The 23304-nt window shown below is 60.7% G+C and overlaps 1 protein-coding gene across 14 annotated transcripts; it reads right to left on the bottom strand.

The window, feature by feature from the left end:
- Positions 1 to 125: 125 nt before the first annotated feature.
- UBXN11 (UBX domain protein 11) lies at positions 126 to 22179 on the bottom strand. Of its 14 annotated transcripts, none has more exons than XM_051856847.2 (15): positions 22028 to 22179; positions 18298 to 18396; positions 17291 to 17404; positions 16609 to 16778; positions 12512 to 12612; positions 12002 to 12056; positions 11569 to 11645; positions 8837 to 8963; positions 2952 to 3166; positions 2661 to 2738; positions 1832 to 1952; positions 1606 to 1709; positions 615 to 688; positions 403 to 543; positions 126 to 322 (listed from the first exon to the last, which is right to left on the bottom strand). In XM_051856847.2, exons 2-15 carry the CDS (start codon positions 18366 to 18368, stop codon positions 145 to 147), a joined length of 1626 nt encoding a protein of 541 aa, XP_051712807.2. In that variant the 5' UTR covers positions 18369 to 18396; positions 22028 to 22179; the 3' UTR covers positions 126 to 144. The 14 variants fall into 14 exon arrangements, with proteins under 14 accessions (XP_051712807.2, XP_069935134.1, XP_051712809.2 ...); XM_070079033.1 differs by having other exon boundaries at positions 16609 to 16736; XM_051856849.2 differs by having other exon boundaries at positions 16609 to 16707; positions 17291 to 17319; positions 22028 to 22178.
- Positions 22180 to 23304: the final 1125 nt, after the last annotated feature.

Genomic DNA, 23304 nt, shown 5'->3' with positions numbered 1-23304 from the left:
AGGAACCTAGAGGACAAAGACTCGGCGGCCAGGCCCGCCAGCTAGGGCTCGAGTTACCGAGGGGCGGGTCAGCACCGCCCCCTCCCCAGCCTTCCTCCGCCGGGACAGAGCCTTGCAGCAGCCAGTGTCGGGGCGTGCGCTTTATTAGGGGCGGGGGCCAGGACCTGGACTGAAGCCAGGGCTGGCCAGCGGGGCCCTGCGTGCCCGCAGCAGTAGCGTAGCATTGGGCACCAGGCCTGCGGCCTGCAGCGTGAGCGAGTCATCCTGGTAGACTGTGGGCGGGAATGTGCTGAAGATCTCGAAGGCAGTGGCATCTGTGGCCCTGGGGACCGGGTGGGGCTGATCAGTCGGGGCTTTGAGTCCCGGAGCCACCCAGTGCTCCCAGCCCCGCCCTGCGCCCACCTGGCCTGTGCTAGCAGGGTGCGCACATCGCCCACCGTGTCCTCGGGCCGCATCATCAGTAGAAAGGCCTGCTCCCCGTTCTCCGACTTGATGCGCAGCATGGAGAGTGGGGGCGCAGGGGTGTTGGGGGTCTCCTGGCTCCTGAGGGTGCAGAGGCATCAGCCCTCAGTGGCCCAAGCCCTCAGACCCTCACCTCTCTGTCCGGCCCTCACCTCTCCCGTTCAGTGGCCAAGGCAGGTGTCTCCACTATGATCTCCTGGACCCGGGCGGGCAACGGGCAGCAGCTCTGGAAGGCATCAAAGGAGAATGGGCAGAGCCCCAGGCCCTACCTAAGCCAGGGCCCCAGCCCTTAACGGGGGACCAGGATGAGACCAAAGCGGGAGGAGGTATTCTGCCTAAGCTGAGGCTCAAGGAGAACAAATGGAGGGAAGGCGCTTAGCTGGGAGGCAGCTCTGCCCCTGACCCCAGGCCCCCTCAGTGTCATGGGGGAGACACAGTGCTGAACAGGCTGGAGGCGGGGAAGCCTTCCCTGGGGAAGTGACACCTGAGCTGTGACGGGAGGCTGAGTACAGTCCTCAGAGATGGAGTGGGGGCGGGGGTGTCCTGGACAGCATGGACAGAGATCCCGAGGTCAGCGAGCTTCCTGGAGGAAGTGATGCACTTGGGAAACAGCCCGCAGTTCATGAATCAGGTTGGGGAGGGGCCCGGTGGTGCGGGTCTGGCCTTGAGCTCCAGGATAAGGAGATCACCGGCGATTTCAACGAGGACAGCCACCGGGAGAGGTGTGGGTGGCAGGGGCAGGACTGGAGAAGACGGGTCAGTGAGGCCCTTGCCGTCGCCAGGGGAGACACTAGTGCGTGGACAGGGTGACAGCAGCAGGGGTGGGAATGCAGGAGGCAGAGGAGCCCTGAGGAACTTTCACAGAGACTGGGAAGAGGGGCAGGGAGGGGCAGTGAAAGGAGCCGGAAGGGGGACCCGGAATGAGCAGGCTGTTTTGGCCAGAACCTTAAGGGGATGGCCTGGGCCTTGGACTTGCCTGTTGGCTCGTACTCTTGACTTCACTCCATTTACAGGCAACTCAGCTGCTCTCGGGCAGGCCCTGAGGCCTCGCCTCTCCATCCAGACCTCCTCAGGGACCCGCATCCACACGGCAGGCTGGGCCTGGGCTGGTGGGAAACTTCCACCCAAGAGGGCTGGCCTCACCTGCAAGGTGTCCCTGATGGGGCCCCGGATGTCAACCACCTCTCCTTGCCGGATCACAAACTTAGGCAGCTTGTTCAGAAATTTCTCTGCAGTCATCGTGGAGTCTGCAGGGATGGCGGTGAGAAGCGTGGCCCGGGAGGGGCTGTGAGGGTGGCAGAGGCGGCCACCCAGAGCCGGTCCTGCACGGCCCCCCAGCCAGCTGGCTCGGCCTCAGGGCCCAGCTCACCTTGGCGCTTCTCCACCCGGTCCGAGGCCTTGCGCATCTTCTGCCAGCCCACCACGCGGCCCTCACCTGGGAACGGGTCCAGCCCGTTCTCCGGGTAGACCTGATTGCGCAGGTCACTCACCTGGTGAGAAGGACGGGGCCCAGCTTGCACAGAGGCCCCAAGAACAGGCACGAGGGTGGTCGGACGCAGTCCCACCTTACAGGTGAGGAGACCGGGGCCCTCAGAGCAAGGGAGCCCCATCCTGGGCCCCGGACCTCCCCCTGCAAACGCCCTCCATCCGTGCCAGGGGGACTCGCAGCCCTGACACCCTCCACCCTCCTCAGGGACCCTGTTGGAAGCCAACCCTGAGGGGAGGCCAGGAGGGCGCAAGGAGAGGTCCAAGCCCCTCTGCTGTGCCGGCCGCAGCTCCGAGGTCCCTTGGCATGGACGCTGCACACGCCCCCAGCCATGACTCACCCTGTGCCGAGCAGTGGCAGCACACTGCCTCACCCTCGCCACGGAAATCACCCACTGCTCTCGGGGCACCCTTGGCTTCACGCACACCTGCCACAGCCAGTGAGGCTCAGCATTTGCCCCTCTGTTCTGGCCTCGTGGCCCAGGGCAACCTCCCACCTCAGCCAGATGGCTTTCGGTGCTCTGCAGGAAGCAGGCCACTTGGCGCTGACTCCTCAGGGTTCCCGAGGCTGTGCCTTCAGAGTGCCAGCAGAGGGCGCCACTGCCCCTCCCTTCCCAGCCTGGCTTCAGGCTCACCCATCAAAATGGGTGATGCTTGAGGAAGCTGTTGGTCCCCACCCCCTTCAAAACTCCCACGCAGGGAGGGGTGGTCACCTTAAAAGGGACCCCATTGGGGTACAGTCTCTGGAGCTCTGAGGGGAAGAAGCCATCCAGCATGTCTCGGAGGCAGCGCTGCGAGGGGAGAGGAGAAGTGAGGCTGGCTGCACCTGGTGGTGCCCCCATGGCTGCCTGGGCTCTGGGCTTAACCACTGTGTGCGCTCTGGAAATCCTGAGTCCCAGGACATGGAGGACAGGCTGGGCCTGCGTGACAAAGGCTCCACCATCTCCAAGTAATGGGGACGGGGGAGGCAGAGGCCCCAGGGAGCTCCCCGCCCCGGCTCCTACCTGCGTGGAGGGGTCGTGGAAGGGCCGGAAGGGCCCATCGAACATCATGATGCCGTTCCGGTACAGCTTCAGCGGGATGGGCTCAAGGACACGGAGCCGCGCCCCACCAGGCACTGGCGTCACCTGCATGTCCCCCTCCGCCACCAGCTCACTGAGGTCCTGCAGGCTGGCCAGAAGCCTGTCGAAATCCACCTCGGGGGGCACCGTCGAGTCCCCTGGCAAAGAGGACAGGCAGCCATGAGCCTCCTCACAGCTGTGTGCCACGCCCTGCGCCCGTGCTACACAGAGGCCCAAGGGACCACCTGAGGGTGAGGACAGTGATAACTGCGGTCTCATCTGTGTGCTGGGCATCTGACACCCACGATCCCACGTCCTCCTCCTACCAGCCCTGTCCCATGGGGGCTGTCATCACCCCCATTTTTCAGATGAGGAAGCTGAGGCTAGAGGAGTTTGGCTGGCCCGCGGCCACACAGCAGGAAGCTGCAGAAGCAGCATTTGATCCCCGCTCTGGATCAAGGCCATCTGGGTCACAACTCAGCTCTTAATCTTCTACCTGCGTGACCTTGAACAGCTCAGTCAGTGCGCGGCGCCGCAGCATTCTCACCTAGAACAGGGCGCCTCGGTCTCAGAGGCTGGCCCTAGGGCTCCAAGGTGTTGGTGTAAGGGCCAGCTTGGAACAAGCACCCTGCCCGTGTCCCGTGTGACCAGCCCTACCCTACACAAGTGATCCTCAAGGCCCACCCGTGTTGGGAAGCAGGGGCCACACCGCTCCATTTTATGCAAGAGGAAACATGCAAGATGGCTCCCCCCAGACCACTAAGCAAGGTAGAGGAAGGACCGGGACTGGAGCCAGGGCAGGCTCCAGGCGCACGGCAGGAGGAGGTGTTTAGGGGTCGGGTGGGATGGCTCTGAGAGAGGGTGCTGGGACAGCTGCTGGACAGAACTGATTCAGGACAGACCGCAGAGGGTGCGGCGACTGCTGGCTCACAGACCCTTTTGAGAGCTGACAAAGATTTGGCCTGCTCTTCTGAGAAAACCTCTCATCTAGAGCTGAGCAGAAGCAAAGGGGCTGCACGTGGGGCAGAGGGCCAGCAGAGCCACGGCAGATGCCAGGGCAGGAGGGACGCTGGCCAGGGACCTGCTCAGGCCGCGTTTGCTTCCAGCTCGCCTAGACTTCTCAGCGCCTTCTTAGAAGCTGCTTCTCCCCAGGACAGCCAGGCTGTGGCAGGATGTGGGTCAGGGCTCTGGGGACCCAATTCCTTTCCCCACAGCAGGGCAGAGCCTGTGTCGGGGGAGCACAGAGGCAGCGGCTGCGTTTCCTGTCACCGTGGCAGCTGCTGAAACAGCTGCTCCCAGCTGGCCGCCTCTTCCCCTCCATTTCCTGCTGTCCAGGGGGCCACACTCACCCCCCACCGTGGGGCCCCCTGGAGATTCCTGGGGAAAGCTCCCAGAACACCCTGGGCATCCCTGGGAGGACTCAGAGTGACCCCAAGGTCACTTTCCTTGAGCATCTAGCTACTTCAAGAACAAACGGCTAAGCCCAAGGACAGCACAAAGGAACAGCTCCTGTGCCGCCCGCTCCTCTTCCCGCGGCTGGGGGGCGTGGCCTTTGCTGAGCTGATGCCTGAGCCAGGGCTCCTGCCTCCTGGGGCTAGGGCTCCCTCAGGGACCGACGGGCAGGGAAGGGGACAGCCAGGAGCCCAGGGGAGGATGCCAAGAAGGGACGAGGGCAGAGAGAGGTCTGCATGAAAACTTGCCCCGTGCTCTCAGCCAGCTGGGCCGGGCTTGGAGAGGAGAAAGCTGGGTGGCTGTCGGGCACAATGGAGGCCAGGGCAGACCAGGGGCCCAGGAGGAAGGAATCGCAGCTCGGGACAGAGCAGGGCTGAGAATCAGGGAGAGCTTGGTGTTACCACCACACGCGGAGCCTGGTGAAGCAGTGAGCCCCCGTCCTACGAGCGCTGGCCAAGTTGGAGAAGGAGAGGGACGGTGGGGAGGGGGTACACGGGGTGAGGAAGGTCTGCCAGTGAGGGCAAGCTCCAGCTCTGCCCCAGCTCATTGGCGGCGTGAGGCATTTCCTGTGTGAGGCCACAGTTTTCCTTTCTGTGCAATGGGTAGATAACAACCCTGCCCCATCCACAAGGCCCAGCTGGTGAACCTGCCCAGAACCAAGAAGCAGGTGATGGAATCGGGCCTTGTGAGGTGGCATGCCCTGGCTGACGCAGCTTGCTGGCCCGGTGACTCAGCCTCAGGCCCCGGTGACTGTGCAGGCTGCCTCTGTGCTGGCTCTTTCGATGCCACTCCCTAAGGTCCCTTTCGGGGGAAGGTGGCAGTGCCAGGAGAGTCTGCAGAGACTTTGGGAGCCCGTGAGTGCACTGACGGGAGCAGGGAGGCAAGCAGCTCCGGTCCGAGCCCCCCAGCGCCCCCATGCATGCTCCTCCTTGCACTCGGAGCTCTGTGGTGTTGTGCAAGTGGGCCTCTCTGGGCCTGGCTCCCTGTTCTGCCAGTGAGGCAGCCCACAGTGCCCACTTCACAGCCCTGCGCGAGGGGGAGGAAGTACCCGGCAGACGCTGGCTGCTGGCACCAGCACCTCTTCCTCATCGCTGGGCTCTTGCTGCCCTCACCCACCCTTACCTTCTCGGCAAAGCCTGGCCACGAGTCCCTCCCTTCTGGGCTGGGCTCCTGGAACCCTTGGGCCCACGCCACACGCGCTTGCTTTCTGCCCGCCCATCTGCCTTTCATCAACACTGGACACTTCCTAAATACAGCCCTGCGCCTGGCCCAGGGTCGGTGCTCGAGGGGCACAGCCGGACCCTCCCTCCACCCTGGCTCCAAGCATCTCCGGCCACGCCCCCTCCACCCAGCCCCCTCCTGCGTGCAGCGCCCATGTGGGTCACGGTGATGCTCGTGCCCAGAGCCCGGTCCCCCTCAGGCCCAGGCTCAAGTGAGAGAGACAGGTGAGCACGGTGACAACGGCATGTAAGTGCCACTGTGCAGCCGGGGGGGGGGGGCAGGGAGGGGCCAGACCCTGCCACCATCAGCGGGTGAGTGGCAGCCCCTCCCGAGTATGCTATGCCCTCGCCCCTCCACCTCACGCAAAGACTGTTGTAACAGGAAATGGAGCCACCATTGCCACACACCTGCTAAGCAGGGCCCCATCGGGGGCCTGCAGCTGGGTTCATTCTGGTCCTTGGAGGGGCTCTGGGAGCCTGGGCACAGCACAGCACACCCCCCGGCCTGCGACCCAGGGCCCTGTCATGGAGCGCTGCTTGCCAGTCCCCACCCCATCCCTCTGTCACGGCCCAGGCCTAGGCACACCGGGCACTGGCCAGCCCTGTGTTGGGTGCCTGGGGCTAACAGCCGGGAAGCAGAGCTGGCATTCCTGCTCACCACCTCGGACTTCAGAGCAGAGGAGAGACCCAGAGGTCACACAGTCTGCCCGTTAGGGGTCGCAGCCCAGCCAGGCCCCCCTCCTCAGCCTGGCCTGGCTCCCTGTTCTGCCAGTGAGGGCAGCCCACAGTGCCCACTTCACAGCCCTGCGCGAGGGGGAGGAAGTACCCGGCAGACGCTGGCTGCTGGCACCAGCACCTCTTCCTCATCGCTGGGCTCTCGCTGCCCTCACCCACCCGCACCCAACCCTTGGCACGCAGCGCTGGGGCGGCTACCAGCGGCAGTCCAGGGCTTGGCACAGAGCTCAGCTGGAGAAGGCCGGATTCCAGCTGAGCATCAAAGGAGAGGAGCCAAGGGGCTAGGAGGTGGGCCAGGCAGGGGGCCGAATGCAGGCTCAGGGACCAGAGGCCACGGCTCATGTGACATCTTCCCCTGCTGGGAGTTTGAAAGAGGCTCCAACCCAGACAAAGGGCCTAGGGCTGGGGAGGGGGGAGGGAGGGTGGCGGGGGGTGCTGGCCGGGAACAGTGGTGATGTGGGGCGGGCCAGCAAGAAGCTGGTGGCTCAGAGGAGGGGTCCTAGCCTGAGGGAGGGGTCAGGAACAGCTCAGACTGGGGCTCCCAGCCCTGAGGCTCAGCCCTGGCCTACATGCCCTGATGGGATACTGACCCAGCCTGAGGCCAACCCCTCCCCTCACGGGCCCTGCAGATTCTTCCCCTGACAGGAGGTCCAGGCTCTAGAACATTCCAATCATCATTTGGCCCCAGGAGAAGCTCCTGCGGCTCCCCCACCCACTGGCCCCTGCCTCAGAGCCCTTGGGCAGGGGCACCCAGCAGGGGAGTCAGAGCCTCAGGCCAGAAGGGCCCTTGGGGAAGGAGAGAGAAAGGTGGGAGAGGTCTCAGGAGGAAAACATAGCAGGAAACTAAGGGCCAATGCAAGGCCCTTCCCATGCTAGGAACCAGAAAGGAAGACGGGGGCTGTGCGGCTGCGGCGGCCACAGCAGGCGGTGGGCGGTGCTCACTGCGGCTGCAGCCTGCACGCATCCAGCCTCAGAGCCAGCCCAGTGCACAGCCCCAACACCAAACAGTGCAGAAAGAAGGCTGCTCTCCGTTAGAGGGCTTGGGGAGAGCAGGAGCCCCGGAGCCAGGTCCAGAAACCAAGTGGCCGGTCTGAGCGCTCCCCACAGCAGCAGGGAGGTCCCCACTGGCTAGGAGGAGGCTGCCTGCCCACACGGTGGTGGGGCCCACACTGCACGTGGCCGGGCTCTGGCCCCAGACCTGTGACAAGAGCACTGCACCCACTCGCTTGCCCAGGCCTCACCTCTTAACCAGGCTGGGAGAACTCCTGGGTTCCGTCAGGAATGTGGGAGCCATTGTCTGCATAGCTCCCCGGCTCTGCTGTCCGGCCAGGGCTCAGCATCTTCCGCACGGCGATGCCCCCTGGCTCACCCGACTCCTCCCATCCTCCCCTTGCATGGAGCACTGCACTTCCAGCTGGGCTCTCACTCACCCTTAAGTCCCGCCCCTTCCAAGTCACCTTGATGTGCCTCCATGTGCCCATCTATAAAATGGAGCAACTCCTGACCCATGTTGAAGCCATTTCTGAAAAAGCTTTGAAAGCTGCAAGTGTTACCCAAATGAGAAGTGATGTTTTTGGAACAAGCAGTGGAGGGCTGTGTGTCTGAGGGTTAGAGGAACTGGCCAAAGCCTGGGCCTAAAAATGTGGTTTGCAATCCGGGCCTTTACCCAGCAGGAGGCTTAGGAACGCAAGAGGCTGCCGTGGTCACCCAAACAGGCTCTGCAGGACAGAGCGTGTGTCCCCGCGAGCCTCTCCAAGGCCTGGGAAAACAACATGCACTCCGGCGCTGGGCGCTCTGTGCTCGCCCTTTTGAGTCCCTGGGGAGGTGCATGCCCCCCCCCCCCCCTTACTCAGAGAGCAGATGTCGCCTGCTCGAGTCACGGGGAACAGGTGGAGCATTGGAGCTGGGGACCCGGGCTCGCCCGGCTTCAGGGCCTGGACAGAGACTTTGCGGGCAGCGAGCTCCACCCTTGGACAGACCCAGTTCTCAGAAACGGCCAGTTCCACAGAGCCAAAACTCGGGAAGAAGGGGCTGTGGGGCGACCCCGAGACACTAGCAGCCGCGTTCAGAGTGAGAAGTGCTGAGCCCATGGCCGCTGGTCACGTCCACGGGTCAGCAACGACCCTGGAGAGGGGGCCCAGCCCTGGCAACGGGCGGGGGGGCCCCAGGCAGAGGTTAAGGCTGACAGCTGTGGCGGGGGGTGGGGGGATGACACACATCTACAGACCGCAGAGCAGAGCCCGGACCTGCACGGCCTGTCCCTGGGGGCCTCGGGGGCCCTTGCAGAAGAGCAAGGTGCGTCTTGGTCAGTGATGAAGGCTGAGGCCTTTCCCGCGTGCTGTGTCAGGGGTCCCTCGGGGCATGCTGGGAGCCGCTGGAGGATCCCCCTTGAGGGCGTCTGGGGCACAGCCTCTAGGCTACCTGGCTTCCAGAACTTCTTGGCTGTCATCCAGGCCTTCCCGCCATCTTCTGAGGCTATGTTACCCTCGGAGTCCTCCTGGTCCATGGGCTCGCCCACCCAGTGCAGCCCATAGTCGCTGAGGAACCGCTGTGGGGAAAGGAGGTGATGCTGGGGACACTGCCAGCTCAGTCCCTTCCCAGGGCACGAGTGGCCTTGGCTCCGTCCCCAGGCTCAGCCCCAGAGCTGACAGAACAAGGGGATGGGCTGAGACCGTGGCTGCTTCCTGGCTGTGACCTTGGAAAGCCTTTTACCTCCTGGAGCCTCAGGAGATCACAGCACCTAGTTCACATCCAGCGCTGAGCAGGAAAGCCGGCCGCTGTGGCTGTGGGCAGCCATGCGGGTCAGCCTGAGCGTGAGGGGCTGGGGACACCCTGGCTCTGAGGACGGGACCAGCCACACGCCGGCCTCCCCAGGGCCTGGCCTCCCTCCCCTCTGCCACAGAACTTCAATCGTCTACACCTCCTGTTGCCAATTCCTTTTCTCCCCTTCTTTCCTCAACCCACAATTCACTGAAGCTGCTCATGGTGCAGCCACCAACCACCTGCCCATTGCCAAACCCAGCGGGCGCACCTCTGTCCTCATCTCTTTCAACAGCGGCTGGGCTTCCTCCCGCCTGGCTGCTCCTTGGCCAGCCCCTGCTGCTTCCCCATTTCCACCCGACAGCGACAGCGACACTGCAGGTCCACAGCACTCCCTTATGACTTTTTTTTTTTTTTTTTTTTTTTTTTTTTAGGATTTATTATGTATTTGACAGGCAGAGAATCTTCCATCTGCTGGCTCACTCCCCAAGTGGCCACAACGGCCAGGACTGGGCTGGGCTAAAGCCAGGAGCCAGGAGCTCCATCTGGGTCACGCATGTGGGTGGCAGGGGCCCCAGTACTTAGGCCAGCTTCCTCTGCCTTCCCAGGAGCATTAGCAGGCAGCTGGCTCAGAAGTGGAGCAGCCAGGGCTTGAACCAGCGCTCCAGTACGGGATGCTGGCACTGCAAGCGGCAGCTTAACCTGCTGCACCACAAAGCAGATCCCAGCCTGAATTCCACACTCCCGTCTCCAACCACATAGACTCTAATGCCTGCCATGCAACTCGCAATCACTGAACAGTCACGGCTCCCGCCCCCATGCCCTGGACCTCCTGGTCCTGTCTCAGTGACGCCCCCTCCACCCAGGCATCATCCAGCACCCGCTCCCCTCTCTGCCACCACACCCGGATGCCCCTCAAGGCCTGTGGCTGCCATCTCCCAAGCAGCCTCAGAACGACCCCTCTTGCCCCATGCGCTGCCTCCCAGCTCAGACCACGGCCACTGTCACGCTCCTGGACAACCAGGAGACGGCTTCTACCTGTGTCCCCGTCGTCACGCAGTAGGAGGGTCCTCCCCTCATGTCGCTCTGACACCCCCAGTGGTCTCCCATTCCCTCCCAGTGGAATCCACGCGCACCACGGGCAGCGAGTCCTGCGTGATGGGGCCACTCCGGCCTCTGGTCTCCTGCTGCCCATGACCAGCAACCGCTATCAGCCAAGTGTACCCGGCAGAAGGGGAGGCTTTCGTGTCTCTGGCCTGGGTCCTCTGCCCCTGGTTGCCCCTCATCCCCCAGATCTCATGGCCAAGGTCACCTCCACAGTGGTTCGTCCCCATCCGTCTCCAGTGTGTCACACACGGGATTATCTTATAGCACTCCCTGTCTCTGTGTCTCTTTCATGTACTTGTTAATGTCTCGTCCCCTCCACGCTGTCAGCCCCTTGAGGGTGGGGACCATGTCTGTCTTGTTCAGATTTCCAACCAGGCACTAGAACAGGCACTGCAGGGTGCTGCCCCCAGCGGGTTCTGCTAAGCACCTGCTTCGTGAGAGCCAGTGATGCCCTCCCACCAGGGGCTCTGGGGTACAGCCTCTCAGCCCCTGCAGCAGAGGCTCGGAGCAGCCTGGGGGGTGGGGGCAGCTGTGTTTACCCACAGCCCCAGGGACCAACAGGCCTGGAGCGACAGGTGCTCCCAGCTGCAGCTGAGGCTCTGGGGTTGGCCTCTGTGGCCCTGGATTCCACTGGGGTTTTAGGAACCCACTCTGTGCTCGGAGAGGAAGGCTGGCTCCTGCCAGGGCAGGGTGGGAATGCCTGGGACGTGTGTGTACCTGGGACACGTCTTTGCTCCTGGCCCCTCCAGTTCAAGCTTTGGAGTCTGAATGGGTGTGTGCGTGGGAGGAAGAAGTCACAGGCAGAGATAGGGGATGGCCTTGATGAGTCTCCGGGGATTGGGATCGGGAGGGAGGTGGCCCGCCCCGGAGTTCACAGTCCACGGCAGAGAAGGGAGGTACTGAGAAAGCACAGGACAGGGCTGGGGCAGGAAGGAAAAACACTGCAGGCCAGGGAACAGCAATGGGCCAGGGTCCCGAGGCGGGACAGACTGGGCGTGTTCAAAGAATCAGCAGGGGCCAGGGAGGCCCTTGGCGTTGAGCCCAGCCGGGAGCCCCGAGGCCAAGGAGGCAAGCGGGGTGTGCTTAGGGCGGTTCAGACTCACAGGGTGAGCCCTGGACACTTGTGGCTCTGTGAACTCGGGGTTAATTCACGGGGCAGGGCCCCCAGGGGGAGGCTTGGTGTGGAGGGGCCCAGAGAAGTAGGTGCTGGCCCCGTCCCAAGGGGCAGACAGCCTGGAGCTGGGGCTGCGGGCTGCGGACTGCTGCGTCCCCGGGCCCGCCCTCACCTCCATCTCCCCGACCTGCCGCTGCAGCTGCGCGCACATCGTCTCCAGCTCCTCCTGCCGCTGCTGGGAGGCCTCGCCTTTGGTGGGGAGATGGGGATGGGGTCTGGCTGTTCCAGCTTCCAGGCCACCTCTGCCCTGAGGGCCATCTGGGGCCCTGAGGAACCACCTGCAGGGGACCCCCTCTATCTCTGCCCTCTCTCCCCGCTCCCCTGAGGGCACCCTGCCTCGCCCCTCAGTGCTGTGGCTCCACCACGCTCTGGGTAGTGCAGCTACCTTCAGGGCACTCTGACTCCAGCTGTCGGCGCCGAGCTCTGGCTCAGCTCTCCAGACCCACCAGGGAGTAGCTTGCTGCTCACCACCTACGCTCCCACCCAGGGGCACAGGGCCAAGGGAGGTCCCGACCGGGGGATCAGCCCCCAGGAGGGCCTCTTACCTTGGTGCTGCTGGAGGGTCTTCACCAAGTCCTCCAGGGCCAGTATCTTCTGATCCTGCAGCAGCGAGGCCTAGGGTGAGCGCAAGGCCCGGCGCTTCCCCAGCCGCCTTCCGGGTAGGAAGATGCAGAGGTTGTGCCTGTGGGGGGGCCCTGGGGAGCACAAAGGTCCTGCCTCTGCCAACACTTGGCACACCCGCTGCTCCTGTGCCGCAGGCCACCCCTGCAGCACTGCTGAGGTGGGGAAAGGCACAGCCCACACCGAGAGCGCCGACTCCACCCAGGCCAAGGTCACCTGGGCCCTGCTCAGCTACGGAGAAGCCCCCAGCCTCTCTGTTCAGTCACTGGGCCCCAGCTGAGCGGGGCCCACACCCGGCCATCACACTGGGCTGCTGAGTGGGGAGACGGTCACCAAACCCCTCTGCCCTGGTCCCACTGCTGGCCCCTGGCTTCCCGGCCTGGGCCTGCCACCTCTCAGCCCAGCCCCTGGCTCTCTCCCACCTGGGGCCTCACCTTGGACAGCATCTCATCAGCCTGGGCCTTCACCAGCCGTTCCAGGTCCCATAGCTGCTTGGCCACGGAGGCCAACGCCTCGGAGTCATGGGATACAGCGCCTGCCAAGTGGACCAAGTCTTTTGAGCCCAGGCTGGGCTCTGGGGGGTCCAGGATGCCCTAACAGCGGCCCACGCTCCCACAACACGTGCTGTTCTGAACTCTATCTGGACCAGCTCACAGATCCTCGCAACACACCTGTGAGGCCAATGAGCTGCTTCAGGAGACTGAGGCACTGAGGCCGTCATGTGACCACGGTGTACAAGCGAGCGGTGACACACGGGCCACCTCACCCCATAGTGTTGCCAGAAAGGCCATCCTCAACCTAATCCAACCCTAACATCCAAGCTCCCGTTTGCAGGCAACAGAACAGCGCGGGGGTCGAGGCAAACCTCAGACGAATGTGCAAGGCGGCACGCGCTGCTGCACGGGTGCCTGGGGGTTTTGAGAAAGTCAGTGTTGGGGCCGGCGCTGTGGTGCAGTGGGTTAAGCTCCTGCCTGCAGCGCCAGCACCCCATGTGGGTGCCAGTTGGAGTCCTGGCTGCTCCACTTTTTTTTCTTTTAAGATTTTATTTATTATTTGAGAGGCAGAGTTACAGAGAGAAAGGTCTCCATCCGCTGGCTCACTCCCCAAATGGCCGCAATGGCTAGAGCTGAGCCAATCCAAAGCGAGGAGCCAGGACCCAGGAGCTTCTTCCAGTCTCCCACGCAGGTGCAGGGGCCCAAGCACTTGGGCCATCCTCCACTGCTTTCCCAGGCCACAGCAGAGAGCTGGATCAGAAGGGGAGCAGCTGGACACAAACCGGCACTCATACTGGATGCCAGCGTTGCAAGTAGAGGCTTAGCCTACTATGCCACAGCGCTGGCCTCTGCTCCACTTCTGATCCAGCGCCTTGCTAATGCACCTGGGAAGGCAGTGGGAGATGGCCCAAGTGTTTGGGTCCCTGCCACCAATGTGGGAGACTCAGATGAAGCTCCTGGCTCCTAGCTTTGTCCTGGCCCTCAGGCCCAGCTGTTGCAGTCATTTTGGGGATGAACTAGTAGATGGAAGATCTGTCTCTCTCTAACTCTGCCTTTCAAACAAACAGAAAAAACTTTTAAAAAGTCAACGTCATTTATATATATAGATTTTTAAAATTAATTAATGTATTTATTTTATTCAAAAGGTGAAGTTACAGAGAAAGAGTGAGAGACAGAGACTAAGAGGTCCTCCATCCACTGGTTCACTCCCCAAACAGCCAAAAAGGCTGGAGCTGGGTGGATCCAAAGCCAGGAGCCAGGAGCTTCTTCCGGGCCTCCCACGTGGGTGTAGGGGCCCAAGCACTTGGGCCATCTTCCACTGCTTTCCCAGGCCTTAGCAGAGAGCTGGATCAGAAGTGGAGCAGCCAGAACTGGAACTGGCACCCGTATGGGATGCTGGCACCGTAGGTAGAGGCTTAACCGACTACACCGCAGTGCCAGCCCTTGTTGATGTCATTTTTTTTACAAAGGCAGAGACCTTTCTCCAGAGCTGTGACAGTCGAATGCATTGCATGACTCAATTAGATCCTAGATTGGGGGGGAGGCCGTAGGCGATGTCGGGTCACCGAGGAGGTCTGAGTACAGGAAGGAGTGACATCAGGGAGCCGTGCTGAATCGTTCACCATCTTAGGTGTGAAAGCAGCGCCGGGACTGTGCCTTTCCTTAGCCTTCGGAGAGGCACAGCAAGGCAGCTGGAGGAGAAGAGTCACGACTGCTGGCCCCTAGTTCCAAAGAGCTCATCCATTTGGAAAGGCGCCATCGACCGCTGAGTGCAGGCGGAGGAACAGGTGGGTGCTCACTGTCCTGTTATCTCAGATTTTCTGCATGCCAGACCTTTTCAAAACGAAAAGCTCAGGAAAAGAAACAGAGAGATGAGAAGACACCGGCCCTCTGGCATCCTGCCCTCTATGTGTGCACCGAGAGCTGTGCCGCCATGGCGCAGCCGTGCAGGGCTGACGGGCTGAGGCTGGCTCAGTGGGAAGATGGAGAAACCTCAGCTCTTGGTGACATGTGAGTCATTGGGCAAACAGCCTGGGAGCTGCCTCCCCAGAGGGCCTCACGGCCTGAGGCATGGCACAACTTCCTAACTGGCCACCCCAGGCACAAATCATTCTGACTGGTCATGCCAGGGGAGTCAAAGCGTCTCGATGACAGACACCTTAGGGAACCGTGGCCACGCTCGGGGAAGTGGAAGAACTGAGGCAGCGTGGAGAGAGCGGAGGATGCAGGCCGGGGGTGGGGGGACACCCCCCTGCAAAGCTGGAAGTAAAAGGAGCCAGCAAGAGCTGAGAGCCGGGGGCAGCATGAAGTGGGGAGGGCAGTGACGGGGCAGCCAGGGCTGGGACAGTGCAGGGAGGAGAAATGGCCAGGAAGTCCTTGTTGGTGACCTCGGTGGGGACAGACACCTGCTGGGAGCAGGTTGAGGGGTGAGTGGCAGGGCAGAAGCGAGGGATGACGCAGCCGGCTCTTGTAAGGGGCGGAGCTGGCTGCTGCAGCTACAGCTGGAACATCACCAGCTGCGGCGTAGGAGATCCCGGCTTTGGCTGTAGGTCTGGGGCCAGGCCCTTCCTGCCTCGACAAACGGAGGGGGTCTGGGCAAGGACTGACCTCCTGGGAGGTGGCTACCACTCCCAGCATGCTGCGGGGGACAAGCGCCGGCAAGGGGCCCTCTGAGAGGCAGCATCTTGCTGAACTGTCCGCTCAGTGTGACGATTAGGTGCCCCCACTCCCACTTCAGAGAAGAGGAAATGCAGACAGAGACCCGAAGTTGCTTTCTCAAGACATCAGGGGGCGGGCACTGGGGCACAGCAGGTTGGGCTGCCACCTGCCGTGCCGGCCTCCCATGTGGGCGCCACCTCAAGTCCCAGCTGCTCCATTTCCAATCCAGCTTGCTGCTAATGTGCCTGGGAAAGCAGTGGAAAATGGCTCAAGTTCTTGGGCTCCTGCACCCACATGAGAGACCTGGAAGAAGATCCTGGCTCCTGCTTTGGCCTGGCCCAGCCCCAGCCATTGTGGTGAACCAGTGGATGGAAGATCTGTCTGTCTCTCCTCTCTCTCTGCAACTCTGCCTTTCAAATAAGTAAATAAATATTTAAAAAAAGAAAAAGACAGACATCACAGGTAGGGGTTGCACTGTGCTGCCTTCAACGCAGGCATCTCATCTGGGCACCAGTTCGAGTCCTGGTTGCTCAACTTCTGATCCAGCTCCCTGTTAATGCACCTGGCAAAGCAGCGGCTGATGGTCCCAGTGCTTGGGTCCTTGTACCACAGGGGAGACCCAGATGGACTTCCAGTTCCTGACTTAGGCCTGGCCCAGCCCCAGCTGTTGTGGCCATTTGGGGAGTGAATCAGCAGGTGGAAGATCTTTCAGTCTCTCTGTCTCCCCTTCTCTCTCTCTGTACCTCTACCCTTCAAATAAATATATCTTAAAAAAAAAAAAAAATCACAGCCACTGGCAAGTTCTAACGTCATCCCCAGCTTCTCCAGATCCCCAGCTCCCTGTGGTCCACGAAGCTCAGCCCTGGTTGCTGTGCACCCCTGTCCCAGGCCTCCTTTGGGGAGCTGATCGGCCCATCCCACTGCAGGCTCAGCCTTGCCACAGCTCAGCACTGCCACAGCCCCTTGCAGATGGCATGGGTCAGGCTAAGTGGGCTACCCAGAGGGCCTTGGGCCTTCCGAGACCGGCAGAGCAGGAAGCAGGTGGCCAGAGGCTGAGCTCTCCCCACGGGCCCTTCCCGCCTTTCGGCTCGAATCCTACACCCAGTGACATCGTGCTTGACGGGACTTGAGGTTTCAGCCACAGTCTGGCCTGGGGTTGGCAGGTTTTCTGGGCTAAAGGTGGGGCTTGAGTTGGCTTTATGCTGAACCCAGCCTGGACGGGTCTGGGGAACAGCCACAGGGTCATAGCCGGTCAGGAGGGGGAGTGGCTGCCTCAGACCTAGCAGGCAGCGTGACCGCCAGGCCTCTCAGGGCCTTGGCCCTCCTTTGGGGCCCCTCCCGCTGCTGGGAGCCAGCCCCGACTAGGCCTCTGCTCTCACCTTGCCTTGCCACAGGGGCGCCTATGCTGCCATAGCAGGAAGGGACAGAGATCCTTTCTTCTGAGCCATTTCCGTCATTCAGCATATCCTCCTCGTCTTCTGCAGACAGGGACACCCAGGTCACCACCCTGGGGCCAAGGTCCAGAAGTGGCCTCTCTAGCCGCTGTCCCCTGGAGCAGGCAGGGAGAATACGCAGGAGGCCAGGAGCAAGGCAATGGGGACGGGCCTGTTCTCAGAGTTCTCCCAGCTCTGCTCCTTGGGGAATGAGCGGCCAATGGCAGGAGTGGGCTTGGGCTCCAACATCTGAGCCTGCAGGAGCCAGGCGACGGGAGGAGAGGGCTTCAGGGAGAGAGGCTGCGACGGGCCAGAGGAGACAGGGGTCCAAGCCTCCAGGCTGGGTGAGCTCTCGGCCCCCACGTGGTTTCTGAGCCCCCTTCCGTGAACTCCACGATGGGTCAAGGGTTCAAATATTAGCGAAGACCTCTCTGCTAAGGGTGCGGGGCCTCCTTATCCCAGGCTATCGGGAGGGACGTGCAGGCGTCAGGGGCTGTGAACACCGCAGCCAGGCCGGCGGCTGGGGCTGGCGGGTCCTTCCTCGCGCTCTTCCTCCCCATGTGCCCTCTGTAAGGGGGTTCAGGCAGGGGAGAGGTGGGGAGGACGCGAGGACAGAGCCCCCACTTACCATCTCCGTAGATTCTTATCCCTCGCCTCCTGGGAGCCCAGGCAGGAGGAAGAAGGAAGAAACGTGCATGAGGCCATCAGGGAAGAGGTTCTGAGCAGCGGGCCCCAGCCACGGCTAAAAGAGATGGAGGCCGGGCCTCTGCCTCCCAGGGACCTCCACCCCAAACCCTAACCCAGGCCTTGGGGTGTCCCGACCGGGAAGGGGCGCAGGGCAGTCTAGGCTGGGAAAACTACACAATTCCCAAAGTCCACAGGCCCAGCCCCGGCTCTGCTCTGCAATCGCTGGAGGACCCCAGGCTGTCGCTTAACCTCTCTGGATCTCCTTGGCCTCGGAAGGACTGCAGCAGTATTCAGGAGAGCAAGAGGAAAGCAGGGGTAAACAATGGCTTGAGGGGCCAGCGCTGTGGCATAGTGAGTAGAGCCGCCGCCTGCAGCGCTGGCATCCCACATGGGCGCTGGTTCAAATCCCAGTTGCTCCACTTCTGATCCAGCTCCCTGCTATGCCTGGGAAAGCAGTGGAAGATGGCCCAAGTCCTTGGGTCCCTGCACCCACAAGGGAGACCCGGAAGAAGCTCCTGGCTCCTGGCTTCAGACTGGCCCAGCTGCAGCTGTTGCACCATCTTGGGAGTGAACCAGCTGATGGAAGACCCCACCCCACCCCGCCTCTGCCTCTCTGTAACTGGGCCTTTCAAATAAATAAATAAATAAATCTTTTAAACAAACGGCTTGAAAGGACAGAAGTAGCAGAAAGATGTAAAAATCCCCTCAGGGCCTGGCCGGGGCAGGCAGACCAATGTCCGCAGAGTTAGGAAGCCACCGATGGTCAATTAGGCAAGCGCCGGGCCACTCCCACGGGGCTCAAGTCTTCCAAGCAGCACAGTGCAGCTGGTGGTCAGACTGGATGCTTCTTGGTATCCCCCAAGACACTAGGGGTCATTCTCCCCAGCCTCGGGAAGGTCAAGGGGCAGACGGGGCAGGGACACAAAGACCCCACAGGGCCGCTCCTACCCAGGATGCCCAGGCTCCGACTGCAGGGGTACTTTCCGGGTCTTGCTCAGGGAGGCCAAAGGTGAGCTCATAGTTCTGCTAGGTCCTGTCAGGAACCCCCTGAGGGGGAGAGAGAGAAGTCAGCCCCTGAGCTTCTGCCTACAACTTCCTCCTCTCTGGTTCTCCTTCCTAAGAGGGAGCACTGTCCGGGGAGCCTGGCCCTCGCCTCCTGCGAAGGCCCCGTAGAGGCGTCTGGCTCTCTGCCCTGACACTGGAGAGCTCTGGCCTGGCGGGGCCAGGGAAGGGTGCGGAGGTGGACTGGCGGTACAGGGATGGGTGGGGATCTGGGACTTCCCCAGCTGAGAGCCAGGGCACAAGACCACACAGGAGGCGGGGCTTTTGAGCATCTTTTCGGCCGGCTGCCAACACCAAGCCCAGGCTTCTCCCCTCTGACCAGAACCCTGACTTCTCAGAGCCAGGAGGGCAGCCCAAAGGCAAGATTCAGTCAAGAATCCTGTGATATGGAGCTGAAGAGTCTGGGTTCAGGACTGGCACTGTGGCGCAGCAGGTAAAGCTGCTGTCTGTGGCAATGGCATCCCATATGGGCGCTGGTTCAAAACCGGGCTGCTCTACTTCCCTTCCAGCTCACTGCCAATGCCCCTGGGAAAGCAGCAGAGGATGGCTCAAGTGCTTGGATGCCTGCTCCCACATGAGAGACCTGGGAGAAGCTCCTGGCTCCTGGCTCCTGGCTTTGGATCAGTTCAGCTCCAGCCACTGCAGTCATTTGGGGAGTTAACCAGTGAATGGAAGATCTCTCTCTGTCTCTTCTTCTCTCTAACTCTACCTATCAAATAAATCTTTTTTTTTTTTTAAGATTTTTTTATTTCCTTGAAAGACAGAGCTTGAGAGAGAGAAAGAGACATCTTCCATCCACTGGTTCACTCCCCAGTTAGCCACAACAACTGGGACTAGGCCAGGCCAAAGCCAGGAGCCAGGAACTTCTTCCAGATCTCTCATACAGGTGCAGGGGCCCAAGGACTTGAGCCATCTTCTGTTGCTTTCCCAGGCACATTAGCAGGAAGCTGGACTGGAAGTGGGGCAGTCTTGTCTCGAACTGGCATCCATATAGGATGCCAACATCGCAGGTGGAGGCTTAACCTGTTACGCCACAATGCGCGCCCCACTAAATAAACCTTAAAAACAAAACCAACAAACAAAGAAGTCTGGGCTCTGGGGCTGGCTTGTGGTATAGCAAGTAGAGTTGACGCCTGCAATGCTGGCGTCCCATGTTGGCGCCAGTTTGTGTCTCAGCTGGTCCACTTCTGATTCAGCTCCCTGCTGGTGGCCTGGGAGGAACAGTGGAGGATGGCCTGTGTGTTTGAGCCCCTGTCACCCACATAGGAGACCCAGAGGAGGCTCCTGGCTTCAACCTGGCCCACACCTGGCTACTGCAGCTGCCTGGCAAGTGAACCATGGATGGAAGACCTCTCTCTCTCTCCCTTTCTCTGTGTAACTCTTGCAAATAAATAAATAAAATTTTTTGAAAAGCCACAAAATCATTAAAACTATGACTAAAAACAAAAGTCTGGACTCTGGGCCCTGGAGTGGGCATTTAGCCTAGAGGCCAGGGTCCCTACTTCCCACACTGGAGTGCCTGGGTTTGCTTCTGGGCTCTGGCTCCCTGGGAAGCAGCAGTGATGGCTCAAGGAACTGGGTTCCTGCCTCCAACATGAGACACCTGGATTGAGTTCCAGGTTCTCAGCTTCAGCCCTAGCTCCGCCCTGCCTGTCACAGGTATTTGGGAAGAGAACCAGTGAACGGGAGTCCCCTCTTTCTCTCTCTGCCTCTCAAATAAAGAAGGGAAAAAGAACTTGGGCTCTGGACAGGTTCTGTCACCCCCTGGCACAAGCTGCACCTGTTTCCTTTGTTGTAAAATGGGGATAGCAGGAACAGTGACAGCCAGGCAGGGATGCGGATAACACAGAGCACCCAACCCTATGCCAAGCCCAAAGGAAGCGCTTAAAAAATGAGTTGTGAGGGCCGGCGCCGCAGCTCACTAGGCTAATCCTCCGCCTGTGGAGCCGGCACCCCAGTTTCTAGTCCTGGTTGGGGCGCCGGATTCTGTCCCAGTTGCTCCTCTTCCAGTCCAGCTCTCTGCTGTGGCCCGGGAAGGCAGTGGAGGATGGCCCAAGTGCTTGGGCCCTGCACCCCATGGGAGACCAGGAGGAGACGCCTGACTCCTGGCTTCGGATCAGCGCAGTGCACCAGCCACAACGCACCGGCTGTAGCGGCCACTTGGGGGGTGAACCAACAGAAAAAAGAAGACCTTTCTCTCTGTCTCTCTGTCTCACTGTCTATCTCTGCCTGTCAAAAAACAAAACAAAACAAAACAAAACCATGAGTTGTGGCTAAAAACTCAGACAAAACACACCCATTTGTGTAGGCCCATGCAGGGTGAGCGCCATCAGCGTCACTGTCTCCCCTCTCCAGGGCTTCTGGGTGATAGCACCATGGAGCTGTCATCTCCCTCGACAACCATGCCTGCGCCCAACACCTCCCGAAGGACTTGCCTGAAGCTGTTTCACAGTTAACTTTTAAATTTAAGAAGTAGGAGTACGCTCTGAAACACATACACCAGTAGCAGTCATTTATTATCGTGATCAAGCAGTACTTACTGTACATAGTTGCACCTGCTATGCCTTTATATGGCGGCAGCGCTGGCATCACCACAAAGGCTGTGAGGACGTGGTGCCCATGATGTTACCATGGTTACCATGTCACTAGGCGGTAGGATCTTCTCAGCGCCAATACAATCTTACGGGAACACCCTTGTCTATGTGGCCTGTCATTAGCCAAAACGCCCTATGTAGCGGGTGACTGGAATGTTACACCCCGTTGCTTAGGGAACACTAACGAGAAAAAGACGTCCACACCTTGGAGATACAAAAGGCCCGCTGTGCAGACTAAAGTATTCCAAAGTGACTGACGTTCACACAGTAAAGGGGTGAATTTCAGTAAAGCCGTTAATCGCTTTAAAAAAGGAATTCCACCCTTGTTGTGGGACCCCATCATCCAACCACAAAATCCCATCCGTTACCAAGCCCTGGAGTGTCGCCCACTGTCGGTCACCCTGGTGGGACGCTCACTGGCCGGGGGCTGTCACGGTGGTGGCCGCTGGCCGCCAGCCCGGTGTCTGGATCCATCTTCATGTGGATTACAAAAGACCCCCCGCGAGCAAACACTGGGTCTCCCCATCAGTCTGCGGGCTCCCAAGGGCACGGCCGTGTCGTCTCCCGCCCAAGCTTGGGGCTTCCTGGGGACACAGCCCTGTCTCCCCCGCTTCGCTCTCGGGCTTGCAGGCGCTGTCTTCCCCTTCGGACCGGAATTTCTGGGTAAAGCTATGTTCGGCGCCTCGACATGCTGGGGACAGAACTCAGTACCGTGCATGACTGACAGTGTCCTCCGTCACCCCCAGGCCCTAGGGCCTGCCGGTCTTTCGCCTCCACTCCCTAATCCCAGTGGAAAATGCACGTCCATCACGGCTTAACCCTTCCCAGGCGGCCGCGTTGCCTCCTCCCGCTTCCACACGTAGTCGCCGTAAGCGTGGCCCCCAATCCGCTCGAGGGACGCAGGACGCCTGCTGGGAGTGGGGCAACCCCGCGGGGCTAGAGGGCCCTCGGGGCTCTCGGAGCGAGAGCTCGGGTCTGCGTAGGGGTCTCCTGACGCAGGAAGGCCTTGGGCCGGGACTCACCACGCAGGGCCAAGGAGCCGTCCCGCGGCGCCGCCATCTTGTTGTCACGCGGTTTCCCTGGCGACCAAGACCCCTTCACTTCTCATTGGCTACTTCGAAAGGGTCTCTGAACAACCAGCAGGCAGCGAAGGCGGGTTCAGTCGCCGGTGCTCGAATGCTATTGGCCCGCTGGTCTAGCCTCTCTGGGTTGGCGGGGGGGGGGGGGACACTAAAAATCCCAGAATGCACCGCTTGGATGAGCCGCTTCGGGTCTGCGGAAATGGTGCTCGCTCCTAGGTGCTGCTCCGGAGACGCCGCGTGGGGAGAACCTGGGGTTCGGTTAACGAAACTGCTGGAAGCCTCTGAGCTAACTGTGTGACCTCCACGGCGCCATTACTGTGCTGAATTGATCTTGGGGAGAATTCCTTCTCCCTCTGAGTCTCTGGCTTCCCAGAGATCGGCGCAGTACTTCGAAGGGGCTGTTTTGAGAATGAAGTCAAACGAAGCAGGTGCTTCATAAACGTTTCTTTCTTTTCTTTATTTTTTTTTTAATTTAAAGATTTATTGATTTATGTGACAGGTGGAGTTAGAGAAGTCTTCCATCCACTGGTTCACTCCCCAAATGGCCACAACTGCTGATGGAAGCCAGGAGCCAGGATCTTCTTCCAGGTCTCCCACGTGGGTGCAGAGGCCGAAGTACTGGCGCCATCCTCCACTGCTTTCCCAGGCCTTAGCAGAGAGCTGGATGGCACGTGGGGCAGCTGGACCAAGGGGCGCCCACATGGATGACAGCACTGCAGGGGGAGGCTTCACCTCTGTGCCACAGTGCTGGCCCCCTAAACGTTTCTTTCTCGACCAGACGGCGCCCTGCAGAGGCTCAAATGCTAGTTCCTCTGCGTAAGAGTGGGGTCAGGCACTCCCCTCGCCCTCCCAGAGCCGCCTCTGTAAAATTTAGGTTTTACAAATCAGATTACATTATGTCACCAGGGCCATCGGAGGCCGTCTAGCTGAGTATGGGCTTTGGTGCCAGGAGTCCTGACGCCCATCCCTACCTGTAAAATGGGGATGAAAACCACCCCGCAGGTTTGCTGTGACGTTAAATGAGAACTTGCATCGTAAGAGAAGGACGTTTTCATAAAGCATTTCCTGCTGTCATCGTCATCGCCTCTTGAGCCTTCCAACCTTGATTTGCTGGGACTCTGGGTTCTGGTAGCTCTAGGGAAAAGTAAGAAGAGCCATAGATTCCTTCAGAACGCAAGTTTGGTTTTTTAGAAAGATTTATTTATTTGAGAGGCGGA

This window comes from Oryctolagus cuniculus, chromosome 7, assembly GCF_964237555.1.
Source record: "Oryctolagus cuniculus chromosome 7, mOryCun1.1, whole genome shotgun sequence".
Classification (NCBI taxonomy): domain Eukaryota; kingdom Metazoa; phylum Chordata; class Mammalia; order Lagomorpha; family Leporidae; genus Oryctolagus; species Oryctolagus cuniculus.
The sequence above is the reverse complement of the archived record's forward strand: the minus strand, read 5'-3'. Positions and strand labels throughout refer to the sequence as shown.

What these genes read in the sequence shown, in the direction of transcription:
- UBXN11 (XM_051856847.2), bottom strand. Translation starts at nt 18,368, where the DNA reads ATGAGCTCACCTTTGGCCTCCCTGAGCAAGACCCGGAAAGTACCCCTG. An exon ending in TCGGAGCCTGGGCATCCTGG is followed by an intron (nt 17,405 to 18,297) that starts GTAGGAGCGGCC and finishes CATCTCTTTTAG; the next exon opens with CCGTGGCTGGGGCCCGCTGC. An exon ending in CCATCAGGGACACCTTGCAG is followed by an intron (nt 689 to 1,605) that starts GTGAGGCCAGCC and finishes GATGCCTTCCAG; the next exon opens with AGCTGCTGCCCGTTGCCCGC.